The sequence below is a fragment of the Heterocephalus glaber genome, unplaced genomic scaffold (genome assembly GCF_053883595.1).
Source record: "Heterocephalus glaber isolate CG9 unplaced genomic scaffold, H.glaber_assembly_v1.0 deba00001561, whole genome shotgun sequence".
NCBI lineage: Eukaryota > Metazoa > Chordata > Mammalia > Rodentia > Bathyergidae > Heterocephalus > Heterocephalus glaber.
This window is the reverse complement of record NW_028258349.1, coordinates 11,634,298-11,655,117: the sequence shown is the minus strand read 5'-3', so window position 1 is coordinate 11,655,117 and position 20,820 is coordinate 11,634,298. Positions and strand designations below refer to the sequence as shown.

At 50.5% G+C, this 20,820-nt stretch overlaps 1 protein-coding gene across 4 annotated transcripts in view; it reads left to right on the top strand.

Moving 5' to 3' along the window:
* Positions 1–20,820, top strand: part of Chst8 (carbohydrate sulfotransferase 8) — a 123,393-nt gene that overhangs the window by 50,728 nt on the left and 51,845 nt on the right. For 3 of the 4 annotated variants that reach the window (XM_004858912.3, XM_087191094.1, XM_004858913.3), the window contains one exon: positions 7,265–7,480. In XM_004858912.3, the coding sequence (XP_004858969.1) occupies positions 7,351–7,480 (130 nt within the window). In that variant the 5' untranslated portion in view covers positions 7,265–7,350. Of the gene's footprint in view, positions 1–1,269; positions 3,504–7,264; positions 7,481–20,820 lie in introns of those variants that run through there. The other variant, XM_021239722.2, reaches the window with a different exon arrangement.

Here is a 20,820-nt window from a genome sequence, read left to right as displayed (position 1 = left end):
TTTAGTCCAAATCAATATTAATAATTGTTTGCATTTTTAAAGTGCAATTTGCAATTGAGAAATGCACAAAGATCAACCAGTAGTTGCTAACACATCAAATTTTCCTATTAAAGGCATAATCCCTTAACTTTAAAATGTTTCTTATACAACAGGATGGTGCTGATCCATGAAAATGGTTGTCTATTATTTATGTGCACAACATTAGTATTTGTTTCCATTATGCATGAGCTGAAAGGTCAGTGATTTTAATTTTAGGTTCTTAATTTTTAAAAACTTTTTATTTTGAGATAATTATATATTCACATACAATTTTAAGAAAGAATACAGTAAAACCCTGTGAATTTCAGTGAGACTAAACATGCATATTAGAGTTCCCCTAATAGTAAACCATGCAAAATTATAGTGCAGTATCACAATTAGAGTGTTGACATTGATGCAGTCAAGATAGGGTATATTTCCATTACAGCTCAGGTCCTAATTTGCCCTTTGAACGCTTTAAAACTTAAAGATTTTTAAATGAAAAGTGTAGCTGTGGATACAGTAGGATCCTCCATCATCCACTCTATTTAAATTTCTGCCTCAAAATGATTTCTATCATTAAATGGGACCTCCATGGGCCAAGGGTAGGTGAGTTCCTAGATGTGGGTAGCCCCAGGTGGGACCCACCTCTGCCAGGTAGGTCTTAGGTGGAGGAACATGGCTGTGCAGATCAGAAAGAATCTGTGCATACAGTTTCAGCTAAACACTTGCAGCAGGGACTTTGATTCCTCAAAAAAGGACAGAACAGCTTGGCAGGGTTCACTTGGTCCATAGGGACCCAGCTTTCTGTGGAATAGCACTTCTTGGAGTGTGGAACTCTGGGTCACACACCTGGCAGTCTTCCTGGGATTGCGGAATGGCAGTGACCTAGATCCACGGTGAGAGACAGGTGGCAAGTGTGAGTGAGGGACACTGGCTCCAGAGGACCACTTGCTCTGCCTGAAGTGGCATCATATAAATGAAATTCACAAGCTGCCTTTCTGTTTTCTGAGACATTTGTCTCACACTAGAGCTGGAAGGAACTTGGGAACTCGTCTACAGTGGCATTTTGGGATGAGGACTGATGCTGAGAAAAGACAAATCAAGTCCTGAGGGTCCCACAGCTGGCTGGAAGGAATGCCAAGCCCAGAACCTGGAATTCCCTCTCTGAGCCTGATGTTTATTCCATGATATCCACTGCTTGGTTCAGGCTGCCTTTGTTGATTTCTTTTTATTGTAGTAAAGTACATATAACAAAATTTACTAATTTAACCATTTTTAAGCATGCATTTAGTACATTCATATTGTTGTACAATCCTCATCACTGTCCATCCCCAGAAATTTTTCTTCTTCCCAGACTGAAACTCTCTGCTCATTACATGTAACTCCCACCCCTCCTCGCAGCCCCTTGTAACCTCTACTTCTACCTGCTATGTCTGGGAATTTCATCTCTCTCGGTATGTCATATAAATGGAGTCATACAGTGTTTATCCTGTTGTGACTGGCTTGTCTCACTTAGAGTATGTCTTCCAGGCTCACCCCTGTGTTTTCATTGACTTTTGATCAATACATTCAAGCTGTAATTTTGTTTGGGGATTTCCTAGCATTTCACTATATTTGAGAACTTTGGAGATCATCAGTTTTATGGCAGATAAATGACTTATGTATTTGTTTGTGCATCTATAATGAATGTTGATATATGCGTATATAGGGAGATAGAGTCCATGTTTACCTTTAAAATTAAATTAGCCTTCAAGTGCCATGACTTCACTCTCTCATACAACCGGAGGGTACAAAGTGCCATCCTGGTAGAGAACATGCCTTGAGTATTTTCAAGCTGTCAGATTTCTGCAGGGGGATGGTAGGAAGGATCTCACTTCCTGCCCCTGCTGCTGTCTTCGGATTGGGCTGCTCTTGGGACCAGATTCCAACCAAGACCTGATCAAAACAAACCCACAGCTCCCTGGAACATAAATGACCTTTTTAAAATTCCAACCTCATGGAGTGCCTCTCTCCTGATGGCCTCCAACACTTCTCTCTATTAACTCATGCTCATTCCACATGCAGCAGAGGTTATTGATCACCTTCCTTGTGCCAGGCACTGTGCTAAATGCTGGGAATACAAAGATGAGCAGAGGCTTTGAAGCAGCTCCACAGGCTCTGAGTCTGGCAGTAAACACTGTCCATGTGTGGGGGAAGGGCCAGCGCCCAGGCTCACAGAGTCAGAGGATTTGGGGTCCTGAGTGGGTATTCCAAACTGCCCAGGTCAGAGAGAGGAAGGACTCACTTTTTTTTTTTTTTAAGGATTCACTTTCTGTACCTGCGGAGATGGTATCCATGGTGTGGTCCTACTGCTAGTAGTAGTCAGTGACCTGGGGCTCTCAGTACCCTGTCACTGCAGCTCTGTGATTGCAGGTTGGTGGGAGGCTGGGCTGAACTGTTCTGAGGACGATTGTTGGGACAAGACTTTGAGGGTGTTTGAACCTGATTTATGCCTTGGCCTCCAGTTTAAGAGGCCTTTTCTCTGCCCTGCAGAGAGCATAGCAAGATTGAAGGGAACCCTATGTTGTAACAGGCGGTGAATGGATAGTGGGCAAATTCCCATGCCTAAGAGTAGGGTGCAGCCTGGAAGACCTGCTCGTCCCAGGGGCTGGGCCCTGGGGATTTCAGGACCCAGGCCAGCGACCCGGGGCCCTGTGCTTATCCTGACTTAAGAGCAGTTCTGAGTCTGCAGCCCTGCTTCAGAGTCTGAGCACTCCAGGCCATCCGTCATCCTCAGAGAACACTGCAACTTTATGCCTACGCATAAAAACTGGAGGGACGCGTCCCAGAGTTTGCCTCCGCCGCCGCCGCCGCCGCCGCCGTTAGAGCGGTTTAATTAGCTGCAGGATTTTAATGAGCTGAAATCAAGAAGAGCCCTATCTCAGAAGTAAGCCTGAGCGGCACAAGGAAGAACTAGTCTGACAAAACAGATGGAGGTTGTGTTCTCTGGGGACTGGGCTGTGTGCTCCTCCGATCGGTGAGCAGCAGATGAGTTCCCAAGGCCAGGAGGCTGAGGAGAGAAGCCGAGGTCAGCTACCAGTGCCTGGCTGCAGCAGGGGGAGAGCTGGGCTCTGGGACCCCTTTGCCGCTATGGCAGAAGGCACAGTGCCGGATTCAAGGTGACGGCAGTGCCGGCTCCATTCTCCTCAAGTTGCCATAGCAGCCTCTCTCCCGAGCAGCTTCTCCTGGAGCCCTCAGCTGGGAGGGACGTCATTGTTAGCGCCTGCCCGTGTGAGGAGGAGACAGACGGACAGAGAACTTTCCCGGGCCCAAGGCCTGCTGACCACGTGGGTGCACCCAGCTGCTTGGAGCAAGCATGTGGAGGGTGGCTCCCCACAGTCAGAGGGTCCTCTGGGTGACTGGGGTGAGTGTCCAGGCCTTGGAGCAGCCACAGCTGAACGTGTCCTTGGAGCCGTCCGTGCATCCGGCTGTCGCCACTGGAGGTGCGTGTGTTTTGGCTGAATTCCCAAGTCCTTGCTTGTGCCCTAAAGTCAATTTCCCCGAAGAGACAAATTTTTAAATCAAATAAATGAGGAAATGGGAGGAATTTTTGGCCCTGCCCTGGGTCCCAGAGGTGTTTACAAGATTAATTGGATCTTTTCCTCATCTTCTTCTTTTCTTTTTTTTTCCTTAAAGTTAAAACTGGTGACGCCATTCTGGCCTCGGGGAAAGAAGCCGCTGGGAAGACTAGGAATTTTGAGGAGGGCAGGAGCCTCTGGAAACTCAACAGGGCTGTGTGTTTTTCTTGCTCTATGCCTCCCCCTTATTTGCAGCCAGCAGTTTGAGTGTCCTTATTGTCTGTTGGTCTTGGAAGGGAGGGGAGGAGAGATTGCACCTGTCACTGGAGCAGAGCGTGGCGTTGTGCTTGGTGAGCTGTGGTTGGTGAGTGTGGGGTGGTTCCAGGTGGGAACTGAGGCCTGTGAATGTATTAATGGGGCTCCAGGGAAGGCCGGACCCCACCTGTGTCAGATGATAGCAGCCATTCCCCAGGCACAGCTGGACTCGAAGGAGAGGGAGGTGAATGGGCTTTGGATTGGCATCTCCCCATTGTCTTAAAAATGCCTTGTGACTTTGAGGAAAAGGACTCTCAGGAAACAGTGGGTATCGGAGGTGCATCCTCTCTGAAGTGCACATCTTTGGTCTGTTGAGGACCTCCTGTCCACTCCCCAGTTTTGGAAGAAGGAGGGTTCTATAGAGTCCAGGATATCAGTCCCTTTCTGGGTATTATAGACCCAGCCAGACCGAGAGCCACCCAGGAGAAGGGCTGGCCTTTTGGTTCCTGCATGCATGGAGCTTGGAGTTGCTCAGGTGGTCCCTGGTGAGAACAAACAGAGAAGAGGCTCCAGAGGGAAAGGCTGAGTTTGGGGTGTGAGGGGCTGAATGGGGAAGCCAGGAGCGACTCTAACAAAAGCTCCCTGAGTGTGGACAGGGTGCTTGTTCTCTTGAGAGTCTTGGAAATGACAGATTTACACAGCTGATTCTCCTGCCACTGTGAAGGTACAGGACTCCCTCGTGCAGTGTTCAGAAAGCTAGGACAGGTTGTGGCTGCAGGACCCTTTTAGTCATTGACAAGGGAAGTCCGTTCTTCTGGCTCAAGTGATGACAGTGTGACAGATTAGGGAGGTGAGGAAACCAACCAGCTTTCTGCAGCACCAGCTACTAAACAAACAAGATGATAATCACACGTGCTTCTGAGCCGCCTTTGTTCATCAGGTAGTATTTGGGCCAATACTGGGGGACATGTTATTGGCCACTGGCAGCTCTGTGTGCTTGCCATAACTTGTCCTTCCTTCTCCTTCCTCTCTCCATTCCTGTCTCCCTCCTTCCAAAGTGTCTTGACATCAGAGATCACCTACCTTTGATCAAATTGGCTTCTGACTTAAGAGGCCACTGGGGCTGTGGGAAATGTGTCAACATTGTGCATTGGGGGGCATCTAAGGATTCTCTGTGGTGTGTGTAGGCACTCACCAGCACACACCCAGGCCTGGGTGTGTATACGTGTTAGAGCACATGCACCTGTTCCAATCGATGGCTGGAATGTGTGTGTGCGAATGTGAGAGAGAACTTGAACTGCCTCCCCCACTCCCTGTCTGAAAGTCTGGCTTCTACTGCTTCAGTTTGTAATGTCATTTCCATTCTTCTAACTCCTTTTCAGCTCTGCCTGGGCATCCCAAGGGGCTAAGCCAGCTGCTTAAGGGACATAGAATAAGGGTGGGAGAGAGCAGCAATCCTCAGTAGTTGCTTTTACTTCCCCAGGAGCTGAGGGCTGGTCCTGCTGGTCCTGGGACACTGCATGCTGTGCCTGTCATCACTGAGGGAAGTGGTCCGAGTCTGTAGGGTATCAAGGTGTGCTATCAGCAACATTGAGCCTAGCCTTGTGAGCCTAGAGCCTGCACTGTGCACCTGTGTCTTTGCAGGACAATGAATCAGACCCACAGGACAGTCTCATCCAGGGATACTACCAAGCAAGAGGCCCTGCTTCCTGAGGGGCTCCCAGTCTGGGCCTTTGGGGACATATAGTGGTCTATCTTCACCCACTATGAGCAGGGCGGGTATGGCCCTCATTGATAGCAGGAAATAGCAGTCTTGGGGTGGGGGGAGAGCCACTGCACTGAGGTCAGGACCTGCCTGAAACCCTGGAGCCAGCTGCAGATACAAAATGAGCCCAGCTCAGTGCTGCCTTCCAAATATAAAAGCTGGGAGGTCATGGGAACCACCTACTCGGCACAGTCCAGAGAGCCCAGCGCCAGGCGCATAGAGGCCTGAGGCAGGTTAATTAAAGTTAACTGAGTGAAAAAATAATTACAGAGACTGCAGAGGGGAGAAACCCAAACCTGCAATTGATACTTCTCAGCCCCTGAGCTTTCCTGAGAAGCAATATAGTTCTTGGGAATTTTTTTCCTGGGCAGGGGAGGAGGGACAGCCCTCTTTTCGTCACTGTCTGCCTCATGCTCTACAGCCTGGGCATAGAGAGATGGGGGGCGTGCTGCTTCCTTTGTGTCTCAGGGCCTGGGCAGGGAAATATCTTTGTGTTGAGCAGCACATCCGGCCTGGGACCAGACTGGCCTCCTAACAAATCTTAGAGGCTTCTGGGAGCTGCCCTGGTAACCTCAGCATCCCTTGGGCATTTCCCTGTGCCAGGGTGGCAGTGGAGGTGGAAAGGAGATAATATCCCTAGGTTTAGGCCAGTAGGGCCAGGTGAAGGTCTGGGGACAGAGGGACCTTGCTTCAGAAAGGAGGTCCCTGAGATACCTGCTGCTCCTCAGAACCCATCCCACCCACCTCCAGCCCACTGCAGGAACTGGCCTTCACTGCAGCAAATGGCCTTCAGATGCCCCTTCTCCCTTGATCCATAGCCTGGCCCACGTGGGAATCCCTGGTTGGTATTTTAGGGCATTGGGCATTTCTTTTGCCCTTCAGAGTGAGGGACAAATCACATGGATATGTTCTGGGTCTGCAGGGGCCAGAACAGCAAGGACAGATGTTAGTGCTTAACCTCTGAACCTTTGAGCCTTTGAGTCTGGGATCTGAAAACTGCAGGTCTGACTGCCCAGGCCAAGGGTCTCGAGTACTGGAACAACCAAGGTCTGGCCAGAGCTTCTGTTCCTGCCCCTGTGGCTCTCCAGTGGGACTTGAATCCCTCCCACCCGTCTTTCAGTCTGTTAGTGAGGACAGGTCTGCCTGGTATGGGAGGAATCAGTCTGCTCTTGAACAGACTGGCTCTGGAAGGCTCCTTCTTAAAGCCCTCCACTCCCAGCATCGTGTGAAGAGGATCCAGGGTGGAGGCAGATCTATCCACCCAAGCAGTTAGTTCCCAGGACTTATATTTGCCCTAGTACCTAGATCTCTGCCCAGGGAACACACATGCTCCTTCCAAGGCTCAGGGAGCAGGGAAGTGTCTGTTGGTCACCAACTGTGGATCTCACTCAGGTCACTTCTGGCAGCTGCAAGAAAATGTCTCTGCATGATTTTGCTGGGAGGACAGATACAGGAGACACAGGCAAGAACCCAGTGTCCTGGCCACAGGGGGCAACAGGACTTCCTCCAGCCTCCCTGGGCTTGAAAGGTGGAAGGGTGTGCACCTGGGTAGTCCCCAGGGTGTGGTGAGGGACCCAAGAATTATACTTGGTTACTGCAGTGACTTGGGCCTGTATCTGGATACCCTACAACTTGGAAGTGATTCTTTTCCCACTCTTGTCTGTAGGTCACACCCTGATGGATGCCTGGTGTGGACGATGAGGGAAGAACGCACCTCTCACACCAGAGAGGTAACCTTGGAGTGCACCCTGGATGACCTTGCGACCTGGAACAATGCGGCTGGCCTTCATGTTCTCATCCATCCTGCTGTTTGGAGCTGCAGGCCTCCTCCTCTTCATCAGCCTGCAGGACCCCACAGAGCTTGCCCCCCAACAGGTGCCAGGTGAGCCCTTGTACTCTCTACTGCTGTCACCGGCTTCCTGCTTTCCTGCCAGAGGCACAGGCCTCCAAGACCACTCTGATGTACTGAGCCTGAGGGACAAGAGCCTCAGCAGGCAGAGGAGGGGTCCTGGCCTTTTCCTGGCAGGCATTAGTGTCAGTGTGGGAATGTTCTGTCTGATGTCCAGCTGCCAGCCTCAGGGCTCTTGGGGACGATGGTGAGATTTTGTCTCTTGTTGCCTTTGGTGAAACTCAGATTTAAGGAATTTCTGCCACCTCTTGGGGCCTTTTCTATACTAGGACGTCAGAGAGTGAACCCCATGTGAGACTGTTTCCCTTCCCCAGGAGCCAGCCATAAGACCCCTTTGAATCTGGCCTCTCTGGCTTGGACAGAATGGCTTGGGGCACTTCCTGGCTTTATGAGGCCAAGATCCACCCCTGTTGCTTCCCATTCCCCTGTGCCTTATGACCCACTGGAGAAGAAGAGCGTCCTCCTTAAGGCACCAGGATCTGGTGAGGACAGGCAGATGGCTGTGAGGTGAGAACAGGAAGGTGATTCTGGCACCTCGAGCAGACAGAATGGAACAGGGAGCTGTGCAAGGCCTCCACTGCTGGACTGGGGTGGGCTGGAAGTCATAGGCATGGAGCCAGGGCCAGGGGCTGCTCTGCTTTGGAGTGAGAGGAAAGCAGGTGTCCAGGCCCAAGCACCAGTCTGTCTCAGCAGTGACCTCTGTAAAAGGAAGGTCCCTGAAAACTCCTACTCAGTTCACACACTGAGGATGTGGATACTCTTGCACCCCACGAATAGCCCTCTTCCTGAGGAACACATGCATGTACACACACTTACTCACTCAGTGCCCTGAGCCAGGGACAGAATGAAAGACATGGGGAGGGGGCGGCGTATACTTAGGCAGACAACTTTTTGTGCTGCCCTGGCTGCAACCTGTAGCCTGGGATGAGGGTGCATGGCCTAGGAGCACCTGCTCTCATGCTGGAGCCCCATGGCATCCTCCCCAGCCCCATCCTCAGCTCTCCTGGCTCAGGCTCTCAAAGTAGAGCTACACCTTTCTCTGCACCTGTCAGGCCTGAATTGTTTTGCTTCTGCAAACAGGAGAGATAACCCATGATGTGTGACCCTGAGCCAGATTGAAGGATGTAGGCCTTGGGAGGGAGGGAGAAAGACTAAAAGGAGGTCAGAGCCCACCTGGGTCTGGAAGCTGCTTCCAGAGGCCCCATGTGTGGGAGGCCTACGAGTGGCACCTTTCATCACAGAGAATGAGCAAGAAGCAGCCACGGTGGTGGGCCTAGCAGAGAGCAGGTGAGCCCAGTGCTGATGCACATCCTGCCTGACCCCTACAGCTTGTGGCTGTTGAAAAAGTTGGACTGCTCCTTGGCTTGTGAGGAAGCAAGGATGTGTGACCAAGCTGGCTCCTCTGGGGACTTTGCAGCCTCTTGGGAGCCCTAAAATAGCGGACGACACTGGGTCATCCAGGCAGGATCCCCCAGGACAGCACCAGCAGGGGAGAATGAGAATTGGTCCCTGTGGCTATGTGTCATTTGTGCAGAGCAAACTCGGGAAAAGGACGCTCAAGAGCTGCTTGGGCTAAAGCCTGTCCTGCATCCTTAGGGTGCGTCCTGGTGTGTTTGGTTGCAGGCTCACACATGGACAGAGGGTTCAGGTGTCCTCTGTCCCGAATTCTATGGGGGAACAGCCAGGGAGAGAAGTCACCTGTGGTGGACAGGTGTGTGGGCACTTCTGGGACAGTATAAGTATAGTCCTGGGTGAAATGGTGCTGTGGTGGCCACAATATGTGCCTTGCTGTGCTATAGCCAGCTGGCCAAGCAGCACTTGCTTCTGCAGGCAGAGCTTCTTGCTTCAGCTTGCACAGCTGCCAGATGTGTGGATTATAGGTGGGTGGAGGCCTACAGGACAGCTGGGTGTCCTGGTGTCCTCAGACAGGAGATCAGAGCCTCAGGCTGACAGTCCATGTAGGATGACGTGAAGCAAAGGCAAGCATCTCCACAGCTGCCAAGCCCAGGTGAGCAACACGCCTGGATCTTGAGCCACATACGTCTGTTGGTGAAAGCTGGTGGGCGGGCTATCCTCACCATGTGCCATGTGCCATGTGATGGGCATCCTCGATGTTCTACATAAATCACACCAAACATAGTCATAAAACTTTAAGTAATGCTTACGTTACTTTCCCTGAGCAAAGTACTCCTGACACGAGCTGTTTGTGTTGATTTGTTACTATTCATTTATTCTTTCCCTGTACTTCTCACAGCAGCCTAATTGTGATTCGGTACCAAGAAAGCAATATCAAAGTAATTTTCCACAACATTAGTTACAATTTTCTTCTGATCTTTCAAGTGAAACAATCCCATCCTGTTGGCTTCTCTGAGCATATAAACCTTGATTACATTTATCTGTTGGAAACTAGTGCTTACAAAGTGTATGTGTCCAGTTGCATGGCTGGGTGGCCCCAGGAACCCCTGGAAGACTCCTCCCTGTGGGTTTCTGTCCAAGGGAGGTGCAGACGAGGGAGGCTGCCTTGCCATCTGGGTTGGGCAAGGCCACTTAGGGGGCACCAATCTACACAGGAAATCTCACATGGCAGCATAAATTTTCCTGAGAATGGATGAAGTTCTCTAGGATCTGCCATCTGTTGCACCACAAAGGTGGGAGAAGGAGGGTGGGCAGGTGAAAATCCAGGCATCAGCTTGAGAAGGTGATAGGAGTTTGTCATTGCTTCTACTCCCTGGGGGTCTGGTGTCGGCCACATCTTCTTCTGCAGCTGCCATGTGTTAACAGTACCTGAAAATCTTACAGGCCAGCCAGCCCTTCCCACCAGGCTCATGCTTTGGATAGAATCTTAGAGTTGTCAACTTTGGTAAGTCGGGTCATATTTAAAACACTTTTTTTTGCCATATTTTAAATCAGTCTTTCTGAAACAGAGCTACGTGTTAACCCATTTGAACATTGAGGTTAGATTTTCTTGTGTATCAGAGAATTCTACCTATGCAGTTACAATTATTTGCCAGTCTCCAGTTCTGCCAGGTCAGCTTCACTTCTGGATGGGAGACCAAGACTCACCTCTCCTCCCAGTGAAAGACTCGGAGGCCAGGCCAAAACTGAGGATAACAAACCCCAGCACACGGGCTCTGGGGGCTGCAAAAGGCAGGATCCACATGCATTTTGTCAAACTGAACTTTATGAACTCCTTTCCCTGTGAATTTTTTATTGGAATGAACAGTACACTCAACCCTGTGTATCTGTCACCCAGCACCCCTAATCTGGCCAGCTTGACCCAAGCCATGCTCCATCTCATCCTTTCTTCTGCTTGATTTTAAAACTTATACCAGGGGTTGGGATGTAGCTCAGCAGTGCTGTGCCTGGCAAGCACAAGGTCCTGAGTTTGACTCCTGGTACCAGAAAAAAAAACTTATACCAGATATCAGATCAATTCAGCCATAAATGTTTCAATACATTTCTCTGTTCAAAGTTAAGAACTTTTCTTTTTAACATTACCACTAAGCCATCCAATAGTTTAATATCATTGAATATCTAGTCAATATTCAAACTTCTAATTGTCTCACAATTATAAAATACATTTATTTCCATTTTTTTTATCCAACATTCAGACAAAGGCGTACATTGAAGTCAGCTGATGAGCCTGTTAAGTCTCTTTTCATCCTGAAGATTCTCTCTTTGTGTTTATTTTTCTCTGGCTATTTATTTAAGGGAACCAGGTCATGGGTCATGTAGAATTTCCCACAGTTGGAATTCTATTGATCTGACCTGTTTGATACCATTCAATCTTTTCTTTATTCTTTTCATTCTCTATAATTAGTTAAATCTTGCCAGTTGATCAGATATCGGTTTGGTTGTTTTGCTTTTGTTTTCTTTTGGGGGACAAAAATTTGTGCGTCGTTCTGTGTTCTATCAGGAGGCCCAAGTCTGTCCGTGAGTCACCAGTGATCATGCCTAGGTGTATCCGTTCATTAAGTGTTTGCACAAAGGCCTTGATCTCATTTTACCATTTCTCTGCATTCTTTTAAGTGGGATGGATTTTGTTTTAATGGGGCCACACGAGTTACTGTTAGTGACCCATGAAACCAAAGTGAATAGTGGATTGATTGTTATATAAAAATATGACCTGATGATACAGATTCTGTTGCTATAGATTCCGTTGCACATACTATAAATAGTTCTCTTTTTGTGTTAATGTTTGGCTTTTGCAGAGTGAGTTTTCTTACAGCGGGACCACTCCATGTTTAAAGCTCTTGGGTGTTTGCTGGAGTCCAGGTTGTGGGAGTGGTGCTGGGGTGACAGCCCTAGGAGACAGCAGAGCTTCCTCCTCAGGGACCCCTGGTATAGACAAAGGGACTGGATAGCCTCTGAGACTTCTCAGTCTATAGCCTGCTCTGGAGTATTTCTCGTAGGGCACAAGGGCATTCTAAGATAATAATAATAAGCAAATCGAGCATTTACTGTGTGTCACATCTTGTGCTAAGCACTTTATACATTTCAATGCATGTAATTCTTCTCATGCATGCTTTCTGTTTACAGACAGCATGCTGCAAGCTCACCAGGGCAATACAGATGCAGTGACAGTACTACTACTACTGAGCACTCTAGGGCCTTCATGATGTGCCAGGCACTACCAGAAGTACTTTCAATGCATTTAATATGCATTTAATACCTTAAATCTGCATAAGTTAATTACTACTACACTATTTGAAAGATGGAACTACTGAGGTGAGAGAGGTTAAGAATAATGCCCAGAGCCACACAGCTTCTGGGCTCCAGAGGTGAGATGTGCTTTAGGCAGCTGCCTGTGACCACACACCTTTCTGCCTCCCCAACACTTGGGGCCCCCCGGTATTGCCATGGTCTGGGCTGAGAGAACAGTATGGATAAAGGCTTGGAGGCAGGAGAGCGTGTAGCATATGGAGAACTCCAAGTGTCTTGAGGCTGGACAGTGACCCGTGGCTGAAGACACAGCCAGGCCCTAGGCCCAGGGTGCCCTTGGTGCAGGACAGAGGAGCCAGCTTTCACCCCAGGTGAGGAGAAACTGGAGCCTCTGGACTGATGAGGAGGCATCAGAAAGCTCATTCTAGTGGCCACAGGACCTATAGCTGTGGACAGGGAGCAGTGTGGGAGACAGGACAAACGCAAACAGACCAGCTTGGGAAGAGAGGTGTGAGTAATCCAGAAGAGATGACAAGGGCTAAGCAGATGGGGACAGGAAAGAGGTGGATTCAGGGCCACTGAGGGGGCTGGTTGCAGAGTTGGTGACCGAGAAGGATGAGGAATGGCCTTGGTTCGGGAGGACTCCAGTCTGCTGTCTGGGGTAGATGGGGACTGGGGGTCCCATTCACCAAGGAAGGCAGACAGGTTGGAAGAGGTCTGGGGGCAAGGGCAGGAGGCCATGTGTTCCGTGTGGGGCTTGGCGCTTCTAAGCTGCTTGGCAGGGTGCACGGAGCTAGTTCATAACTCCCCTCCAAGGGGCCAGAAGGATGAAGCGGGAAGCGCCCCTGTCCTCCCCTGCCCCTGCATCCTTCTCTTCACTCCCACACACCCAAAGGCAGCGTGCTGGGCCGTGCAGGGTGGAAAGGGCTGTTGGAAAGCCCTGCCTGGGAGAGAAGCCGGTGTCTGTGGACTCCTGTCCACCCGTGTTCCCAGCTCAGGACACTAAGACTTGCCCTGGAAGCTTCCCATGTGCCCTGGTAACTGCATGCCCAAGTTGAGAATCATGCTTGGTTGCCAGGTTTGCCAGCCGAGGGAAGAGACCTGTGTGTGCTTACCTGTGCAGAGACCTCTGTGATCCCATCGCTTGGCCATGCATGGGGGCGATGAGAGGTACAACCAAGAGCAAGAATGAGTGGAGGAAGATTGGATTGAGTCTGCTCTTGGTAACTCAGGATCTAGGGGTCAAGGAGAAAGGCAACCCAGGCTCTTCCCTAGAGGGTTCCAATCTGGGGGTTGGGGGGAGACTTGACCTTGCCTCGGGGGGCCTAAGGGAGAGACAAATCTCACGTTGGGGACACTCAGAGGACAGAACAGGCTTGCACGTAAGAGCTGGAGGAGTCAGGAGGGCTTCTGGAGGAAGGGAGCTGTGAGCCGACCTCCACAGGAGGCAGCCAAGTGGGTTTGGGGGCAGACTCTGGAGCTGGGGTCTCTCTCCCAGCCACACACTGTGGGGCGTCTCACCCACTGTCTCACAGCTAACAGAAATCATCAGAGCCAGGGGCCTAACGCCCATGGGTGTGGTGAACTCTGGAGCTCTTGATTTGGTCCCCCCGAGGCAGAGCCGTGTTGGTTGGAGCAGTGTGTCCCTCCCTCTGGGTCCTGTGTCATCAGAGACACAGCCCTCCCTGTGTACTGCTAAGGACCACACTGTGATATCGGGGTTGTCTGGCTCCTTCAGTCACTTTCTTTGTCCGGGTGTGTCCCAACCACACAGGTCTGGACCAACAGCCTAGGTGGGCCAGGGCCCCACAGGTGACTTCCGAGAGGCTCCCAACAGCTCACCCAAGTGAGGGGACAGAGTAAACGGGAGTGCCGTGGCCACTGCTGTCCTCGCTCCTTTGCAGCAAGCCCTGTGCTCCTGGAGCTGGGCTATCCAAAGCCCACACCCCCTCCAGGGCAGGGGAGCAGCCCAGCCCGGCCAGTTTCCATGGCGCCTCTACTTTCTCCAGACAGGTGGGTTTTATTGGAATCCTCTCTAGTCTGTTTCCTGAAACCGTTTTCTAACGACATTGCGGAACATCATATATATTTCCTACAAACCTTGTGAGGCTGACACATCCTTGTTGTGACTGTGAATATCAGAAGTGACATGTAATTGCAGTGATCCATCCTGTTAAGTAGCTGGCAATATATCATTGCAAAATCAGCAGGGCTGGGACTCTTGAAACCCAGTGTTTCTAAACAACACACCTGCAGTGTCTTCCAACTCTTGCTGCACAGAGCCCAAAGCTCACTGGCGTTGCCCGCCCTCATTTTGCCTTTCTGGGGCTACAGCAGAGACAGCTTAACTCTGCGGAAAGCCAACCAATGGGTTTTCAGATGTCCTGGGACGTCCCCTCCTCATCACACAATACACCATGTTCACAGTCACACAGTTTCTAAAAATGCCCCTTCCAAGGCACAGCCTTGTGCTGCCCACCTCTTTTTCTTTGTTGACGTCCACAGCATCTTTTGGGGCCAATCCAGCCATCACTGTGCCAGCAGAGGAAAGGAAGTGGGTAGATTCAGTGTAGGCAATTAGAGGGATACAGATGGGGAGGGCTCTAGGGGGTGACCAGGGCCCAGGGACACAGATGGCCTTTTGCTCAAGGCAGGAGTACCACTCACACCGTGTTCAACACTCATTTAGACCACAGAGTGAAAAGTGCCCCCTGCAGCTGTGCAGAGGCCATGGAGACCCATCTGGTGCCAGAAGACACAAAGTAAGAAAGTGTGGCTTTCAAGTCTGGACACCCCAAGGAAAATGGGTTTGGTGGGTGCTGCTGGTGCTGACTTTGGATTCTGCTGCATGTGCGTGCGTGCGTGCGTGCGTGTGTGTGTGTGTGTGTGTGTGGAGAGGATAATGAAGGATGCTCTTTTTTGCACTGCCTGGAAGGCCTTGACCTTGGAGATCTGCACTGTAAGTCCTGTCTCTGCAGTGAGAGTTGATCTCTCCCCACCCTCTCTCACTACAGCCTTGCAACATCCTTAGCCTGCAGCTCCCTAGCATCTACTTCCTCCAGGTGCCCCATTGCCTGGGCTCCTCCACCGTCTTCAGGTGGAGGGAACATCCATGCCTTCCTACAGAAGTCACCCCCGGGGGTCTCCAGCTGGAGTCTCACTTTCCTTTGGTGCATTAAAATACACTAAATGAAAAATAATGAGCATGTAGGAACTAATAACAGGAATCACCTAATTAAATTAGGAAACAGACATCGTATTGCTGTAATCTGAAAATTGATATTAATAGAAAATGGTCTCAGAATTGTTATGCTAGGGATTTCCTAGGGGTGGGAAAATTAGAAAGGAGAACAGAACAGAAAATTGGGACAGTTGTATCCAGTAAGAGTGAGATGACTTATGTTTTAGAGGAACTACAGTAAAATACTAAGAATAGATGACAGGATGATTGTGTGGATCCAATGAATTAACAGACATAAATGACTTTGAAAACCACAGAGCTCCACACACGTATTTGATGATAATTTATAAAATAAAACAACATAATTAAGCTCCCACATGCACGACACAGGCATAGTTCTTGCTCATCAGGTGCCTGGCACTGTCCTGAGTGCTTCCCTCCCATTCCTCTTCATCCTGTGAGGTTATTGCCCTCAACTGAGACAGCTTCTGTCCAAGCTCCTGCCCAAAGTACTGAAGTGGCCAAGCCAGGATTCAAACCCAGATTTTCCTGATTCCAAAGTCATGCTCACCCAGCTCTGTCCTCGCCTGTTGCTACTTGTTAATGTCAAGGACCCTATTTTTTAATTTTCTGATATCTTATCATTTCCTCAGAGGATATTTCTTCCTGGCACCCAGCAGATTTCAGCAACAGCCCAGTTCCCTGATCTCAGCCCCCAAGGCTCCTCCACTGTTTTAGCTAATAAAGCCAACAACAAAGATACCTTCTGAAATTACAGTCTAGTTGGAAAATTGGGTCTCCCATTGTGTGCCAGGCTGGGCACAGGCGGAGCAGTGCTGGCGGTTCCGGGACCCACCCCATCCCTAGGTAGCCCAGGTTTCGGGTTGTGCCTCCATAGCAGCCCATTGTTTCCCAGTGGACCTGGTGAGGGGGGGAATCAGGCCCTATTCGCCTGCAACCTGAGTCACACCTGGGTGGGGCGACCCCTTTCCCACTCTGCCTGTCCCAGAATGAACTGGAGGAACTGAGGGCGGGGGGGGGGGGGAGGAGGAGAAGAGCTGTGTGTGAGGTGCCCCAGAATGACATCCAGTCTGCAACTCTGTGACTACGCCAAGGCCATGCATGGGGGTGGATAAGGATTCGGTGAGGATGGTGTTGGAGAGGATTCCATGAGGACTGAACTTGTGTTCCTCTGTTTGTGCCCCTACCTCCTGCCTCTGACCTTGACCTTCATGAGGGTCACCTGGCATCAGAGTGAAGCCTCCTACTCAGCAGGAGATCGCCCAGGAGAGAGACTCCAATCCCAAAGTGACATAGGGCTTCCAGGAAGCTGGGGGTGGGGCTTCCACCTGGCTCCTCTCACCTGGCTGGAGTGTCAGGCCCAGGTGGGGAGGACCTCAAGGAACACAGCAAATGGGAACAGGACACCTGCCGTCAGTGTGGAGAAGTCCAGCTGGGTCCTGCCCTGGGCCAACTTCCTGAAGTCCTGGAGCCCCTGTTCCTAACAGAGGCAGCAGGGACATGGTTGTGAGCCAGCCACCACTCCAAGGACAAGCTGTTGCCATGGCCGTGGGTGTCTTCCTTCTCCATGGCCTCTGGGTGAGTCTTGATTATTGAAAATTCAGAAAAGGTCAGAGTGGTCGTTATGACAACATGAATGCCAGGGTACTATACATGATGCATGTCCAAGATAGGTGGGCCTGGCAGGAAGGGCCTGGATGTGGCCCCGGGCCTATGGCCTGGGGCCGGCTGCCTACCCTGGTGGGATGCCACCCTCACGTTCATGCCTACACCAGGCATGTGCCTTTAGGGTTGTTACAGGCTTTCCCTTCTCACAGTATTTTCGGGAAGCTGGGAGCCGACAGGCAGATCCCATTTAAGCCAAAAGCTCACCATTACGTACCTGCTGATGTTTTCATTATAAAGCTTATTTTCCAGGATTTGTGGCTCTGCTGTTTTAACTCGAATCATCGTGGAGCTCCATGGAAGATTCTCTCATTTAAAAATTTTATTTATATGGGGAAATTGCTGAGCTTACATCAGTTCTAGTGCTACTGACAGCTGCTGCTCAGGAGGGTCCCTCAGAAGAGTGGGCTCCTGATGGAGGGGGTGGAGGGGCACCTAGGGGCTTCTGCCAGTTTTCTTGGTCCAGGGTCCCAGAGGGAAGTTGGGCACTGCGTTTCATCCTGCCCTGGAGCCTGGCAGAGGCATTTTTCAGCCTACCTGCAAGGGCCTGAAAGATCACTGATGGAATGGGCTAGCTTGTCCAGGCTCCCCAATAACCTCAGCCTAGTTGTCCCCAAGGCCAGAGGGTCCAGTCACTGCCCAGTGGTGCCCTTCCTGGGTTGTTCTGAGTAGGATGATCTGTTAGCCCTTCCTGAATGTGGTTGCCTGTCTGAAGGTGTCCACTCCAGGGATGGCTGCCCCTGGTCTCATCAGATCCTGGAGTGACCTGACCCACCTCCCATAGGCTGCACACACTTGGGGTGAGTGCATGTGACCTTTGCCCTCAGGGTCTGGGCCTACTGCAGAGGGAGGAAGATAGAAGAGAGAAAGGGGTGAGAGAGGATGTCAGCGGAACTAGCTTGGGAGCCAGGGCAGAGCTGCAGGCAGGAGGAGACGAGAGGATGGGGGGACATGGGGAGGGAAAATGGACAAGCTGGCCCCGGGTGCAGGGCCACTGCTCAGCTCTGACCTGTGGGTAAGAATGTGGACCCAAGGGGGCTGTCTCTTGCTTTCTTGTTTTTGATTTTGTTTATTCAGGAAGCTGGAACCCTAATGTATTTATGTGGATCCCCTGAATTCTAAGCAGCAGCTCTCATTCAGCGTTCTGCGGAGGCAAATAGCAGTGCACATTTGGCACGTCCTGTTGGCTGCATGGCTGGCAGGAGGGAGAATGTGCCACACCCCAGCCCTCCCCTGCAGGCTGAGCCTGGCCCTGGCAGTCTCCACAGCTGCTCTCTCTGTGTCCTGGAGGACTGAGAGGTAGGGTCTCCCTGATGGGCAATACTGCCATCAAGCCCCAAGTGGGTCATAAGCGGAGCATCTCCAGGTGCCTACTGGCCACCAGTGGCCTCACAGAGTCCCTCTGTGTCCCTGTCTGGTCCAGGAGCCGGGACCTGTGGCAGATACCTTTTATCATTCAGCTCAGGTGGCGGGCCAAGAAGATGACTGGTCATTAGGGATTCAAAGGAGGCGAGGGCCAGGGAGTAGAGTTTGGGGAGAGCACGACATGTAATTTCCCTTTATTTATACCCAATTCTCATAGGCAAATAGTTGGGCCCACGAGGACAGGTCTATTTCACTAACAAAGAAAGAATCATTTCTGTTGAAACCTCCTGCAAGAACGGATCCTCCAAGAAGCATCTGGAGAATGGCCTGTAGGTACCTGTGGGTGGCATGGGATTAATTGGAAAAGGATTTCTGGCTTGGCTGCCTATTTCCCACAGCAGGGACAGCTCTACTGGCTTCCTTCTTTCCTGCATGGGACACTGTCTGAGATGATCACATCTAGCAAGGGTCCCCCTTGGAGAGGAGCCCGATCTGGTCCAATAGGGGGCACTTTGTAGATTCTTCTCTGCTGCTTCCATGTCAGAGGTGATGTCACTGGGCTATGACCATTTCTGTGTATTGCAAATGTGTTTTAATGCTTGTGCACACATGGGAGTGCTAGTGAAGGCTCAGATGCCTTCCAGTGTGTGTGTGTGTGTGTGTGTGTGTGTGTGTGTGTGTGTGTCTCATCTGTGATCCTGTTTATGTACAATTGCGTGTATTCACCTCCATATTACTGAAGACTGAGGGGTGTGTGTGCCTCATCCCGCACCCCTAGGGGGAAACACTTCACTCTGAAGATTGAGGCTGGCTGTTCTGAGTGTACCCTGACATTTCCATCTGCCTTGAGCAGGCAGAGGACACACACAGTCATGACCCAGGCAGGGACAGGTGACTTGAGGACCACAGGGTAAGTTGTCCATGGTTGTCAGCCACAGGAGTGAGTGAAGAACTGTGGTTCCAACAGGAGCTCAGCAAAAAACAGTTACTGTAACTCCCTTCTCGTGACTTAAACAGACCAAATAATGAAATTACATTTATAATATTTTAGGTTGAGTGACTGCTGCTTAAATTAGTTCCTTCCCAGAACCCAGCCAGAAGTAGCAGCAGTAATTAAAGGATTTTCCTGGCTTAAATCAAGTGTGCTTCCTGAGCAGGTACAGTATATAGGGTTTGCAAAGTTAAGGGTCCATATCCTGAGGACTGGGAAGACGGGGGGGCAAGAGCTGAGACCACAGGCAAGAAGAAGGTGGGGTCTCACTGCTACAGAAAGTTTGTTTTCACTCATTTCTTGTAGAGATATTTATCAAAAGGTCCCTGTGCTGTTGAGGTTTGCAGTGATGTGGTAGCAGGGATTTCCTGGTGCTGCCCTGTCTTTTCCCACATGGGCCTTTTAACAGAGTCCGTGGAGTGTGGACTGGCCTTGCATCTTTCTTCCACTTAGGGGTCAGTAAGGGGGTTTGAAGCTGAGACTGTGCTAGTGGACTTCCCACTGGTCAGACCAGAGAAAGGAAGGGCCTTGGCTCCTGTTTTCATCTATTTTGTGCTGCTGTAATACCTGAGATCGGGTAATTTATAAAGAAATCTATTTCTCACAGTGAGGAAGGCTGAGGAGTCTAAGAGCATTGTGCCAGCATCTGATGAGGACCTTCTTGCCGGATCATAGCGTGGTGGAGGGCATCACATGGCAGCAGAGAACGAGCATCATCAGCTGAGGTCACTTCCTCTTACAAAGGCACCGGTCCCACCATCCCTATGAGGTCCCCCCCTCATGATCTTATCTAATCTTATTCCCTCCCAGGGCCCTGCCTCCAAAAACCATGGACATATTAGTTTGCAGGTTAAGTTTCTAAATCCATGAGGTTTGGGGGATACATTCAAGCCACAGTGGCTTCCATCCTGTCTACTAGAGAGAGGTGAGGAGCCAGCTTTAATCTGCTGTGGGGAGGGGTGAGTTGGAACATTCTGCCCAGGCCAGGACCACCCTCCTCTAAAGTTGCTTCTGGCCTCTGGCCATTGCTTCACTCAGGATGAGGCTGTCTTTTGCGGGGAGCTGGTGGAGAACACCAGAATCGAATGAAAGCAAATACCTACAGTGTGTCCAGACCTGGCAATGGGGGACCTTGAGCTAATACGCCTGCCCAACCCCCAGTGAGTAAATAGAACCTAAAACATCTGTAGTTCGATGGAACTCCATCCTGGAGTTCCAGGAGGAAGTGAATCATGGGAGCCAGGAAATGAGAGGGACTGGAGAGAAGCAATGAGCTCAAAAAAGTGCCTGCTAGGATTTTGTTTAGTTGTTTAGTTGGTTTTGTTTGGTGCTGGAAATGGAACCCAGGGCCATGTGCATGCTAGGCAAGAGCTGTACCACTGAACTACACATCTTTGAAAGCTAGGGCTTTAAAACAAAAACAAAAGC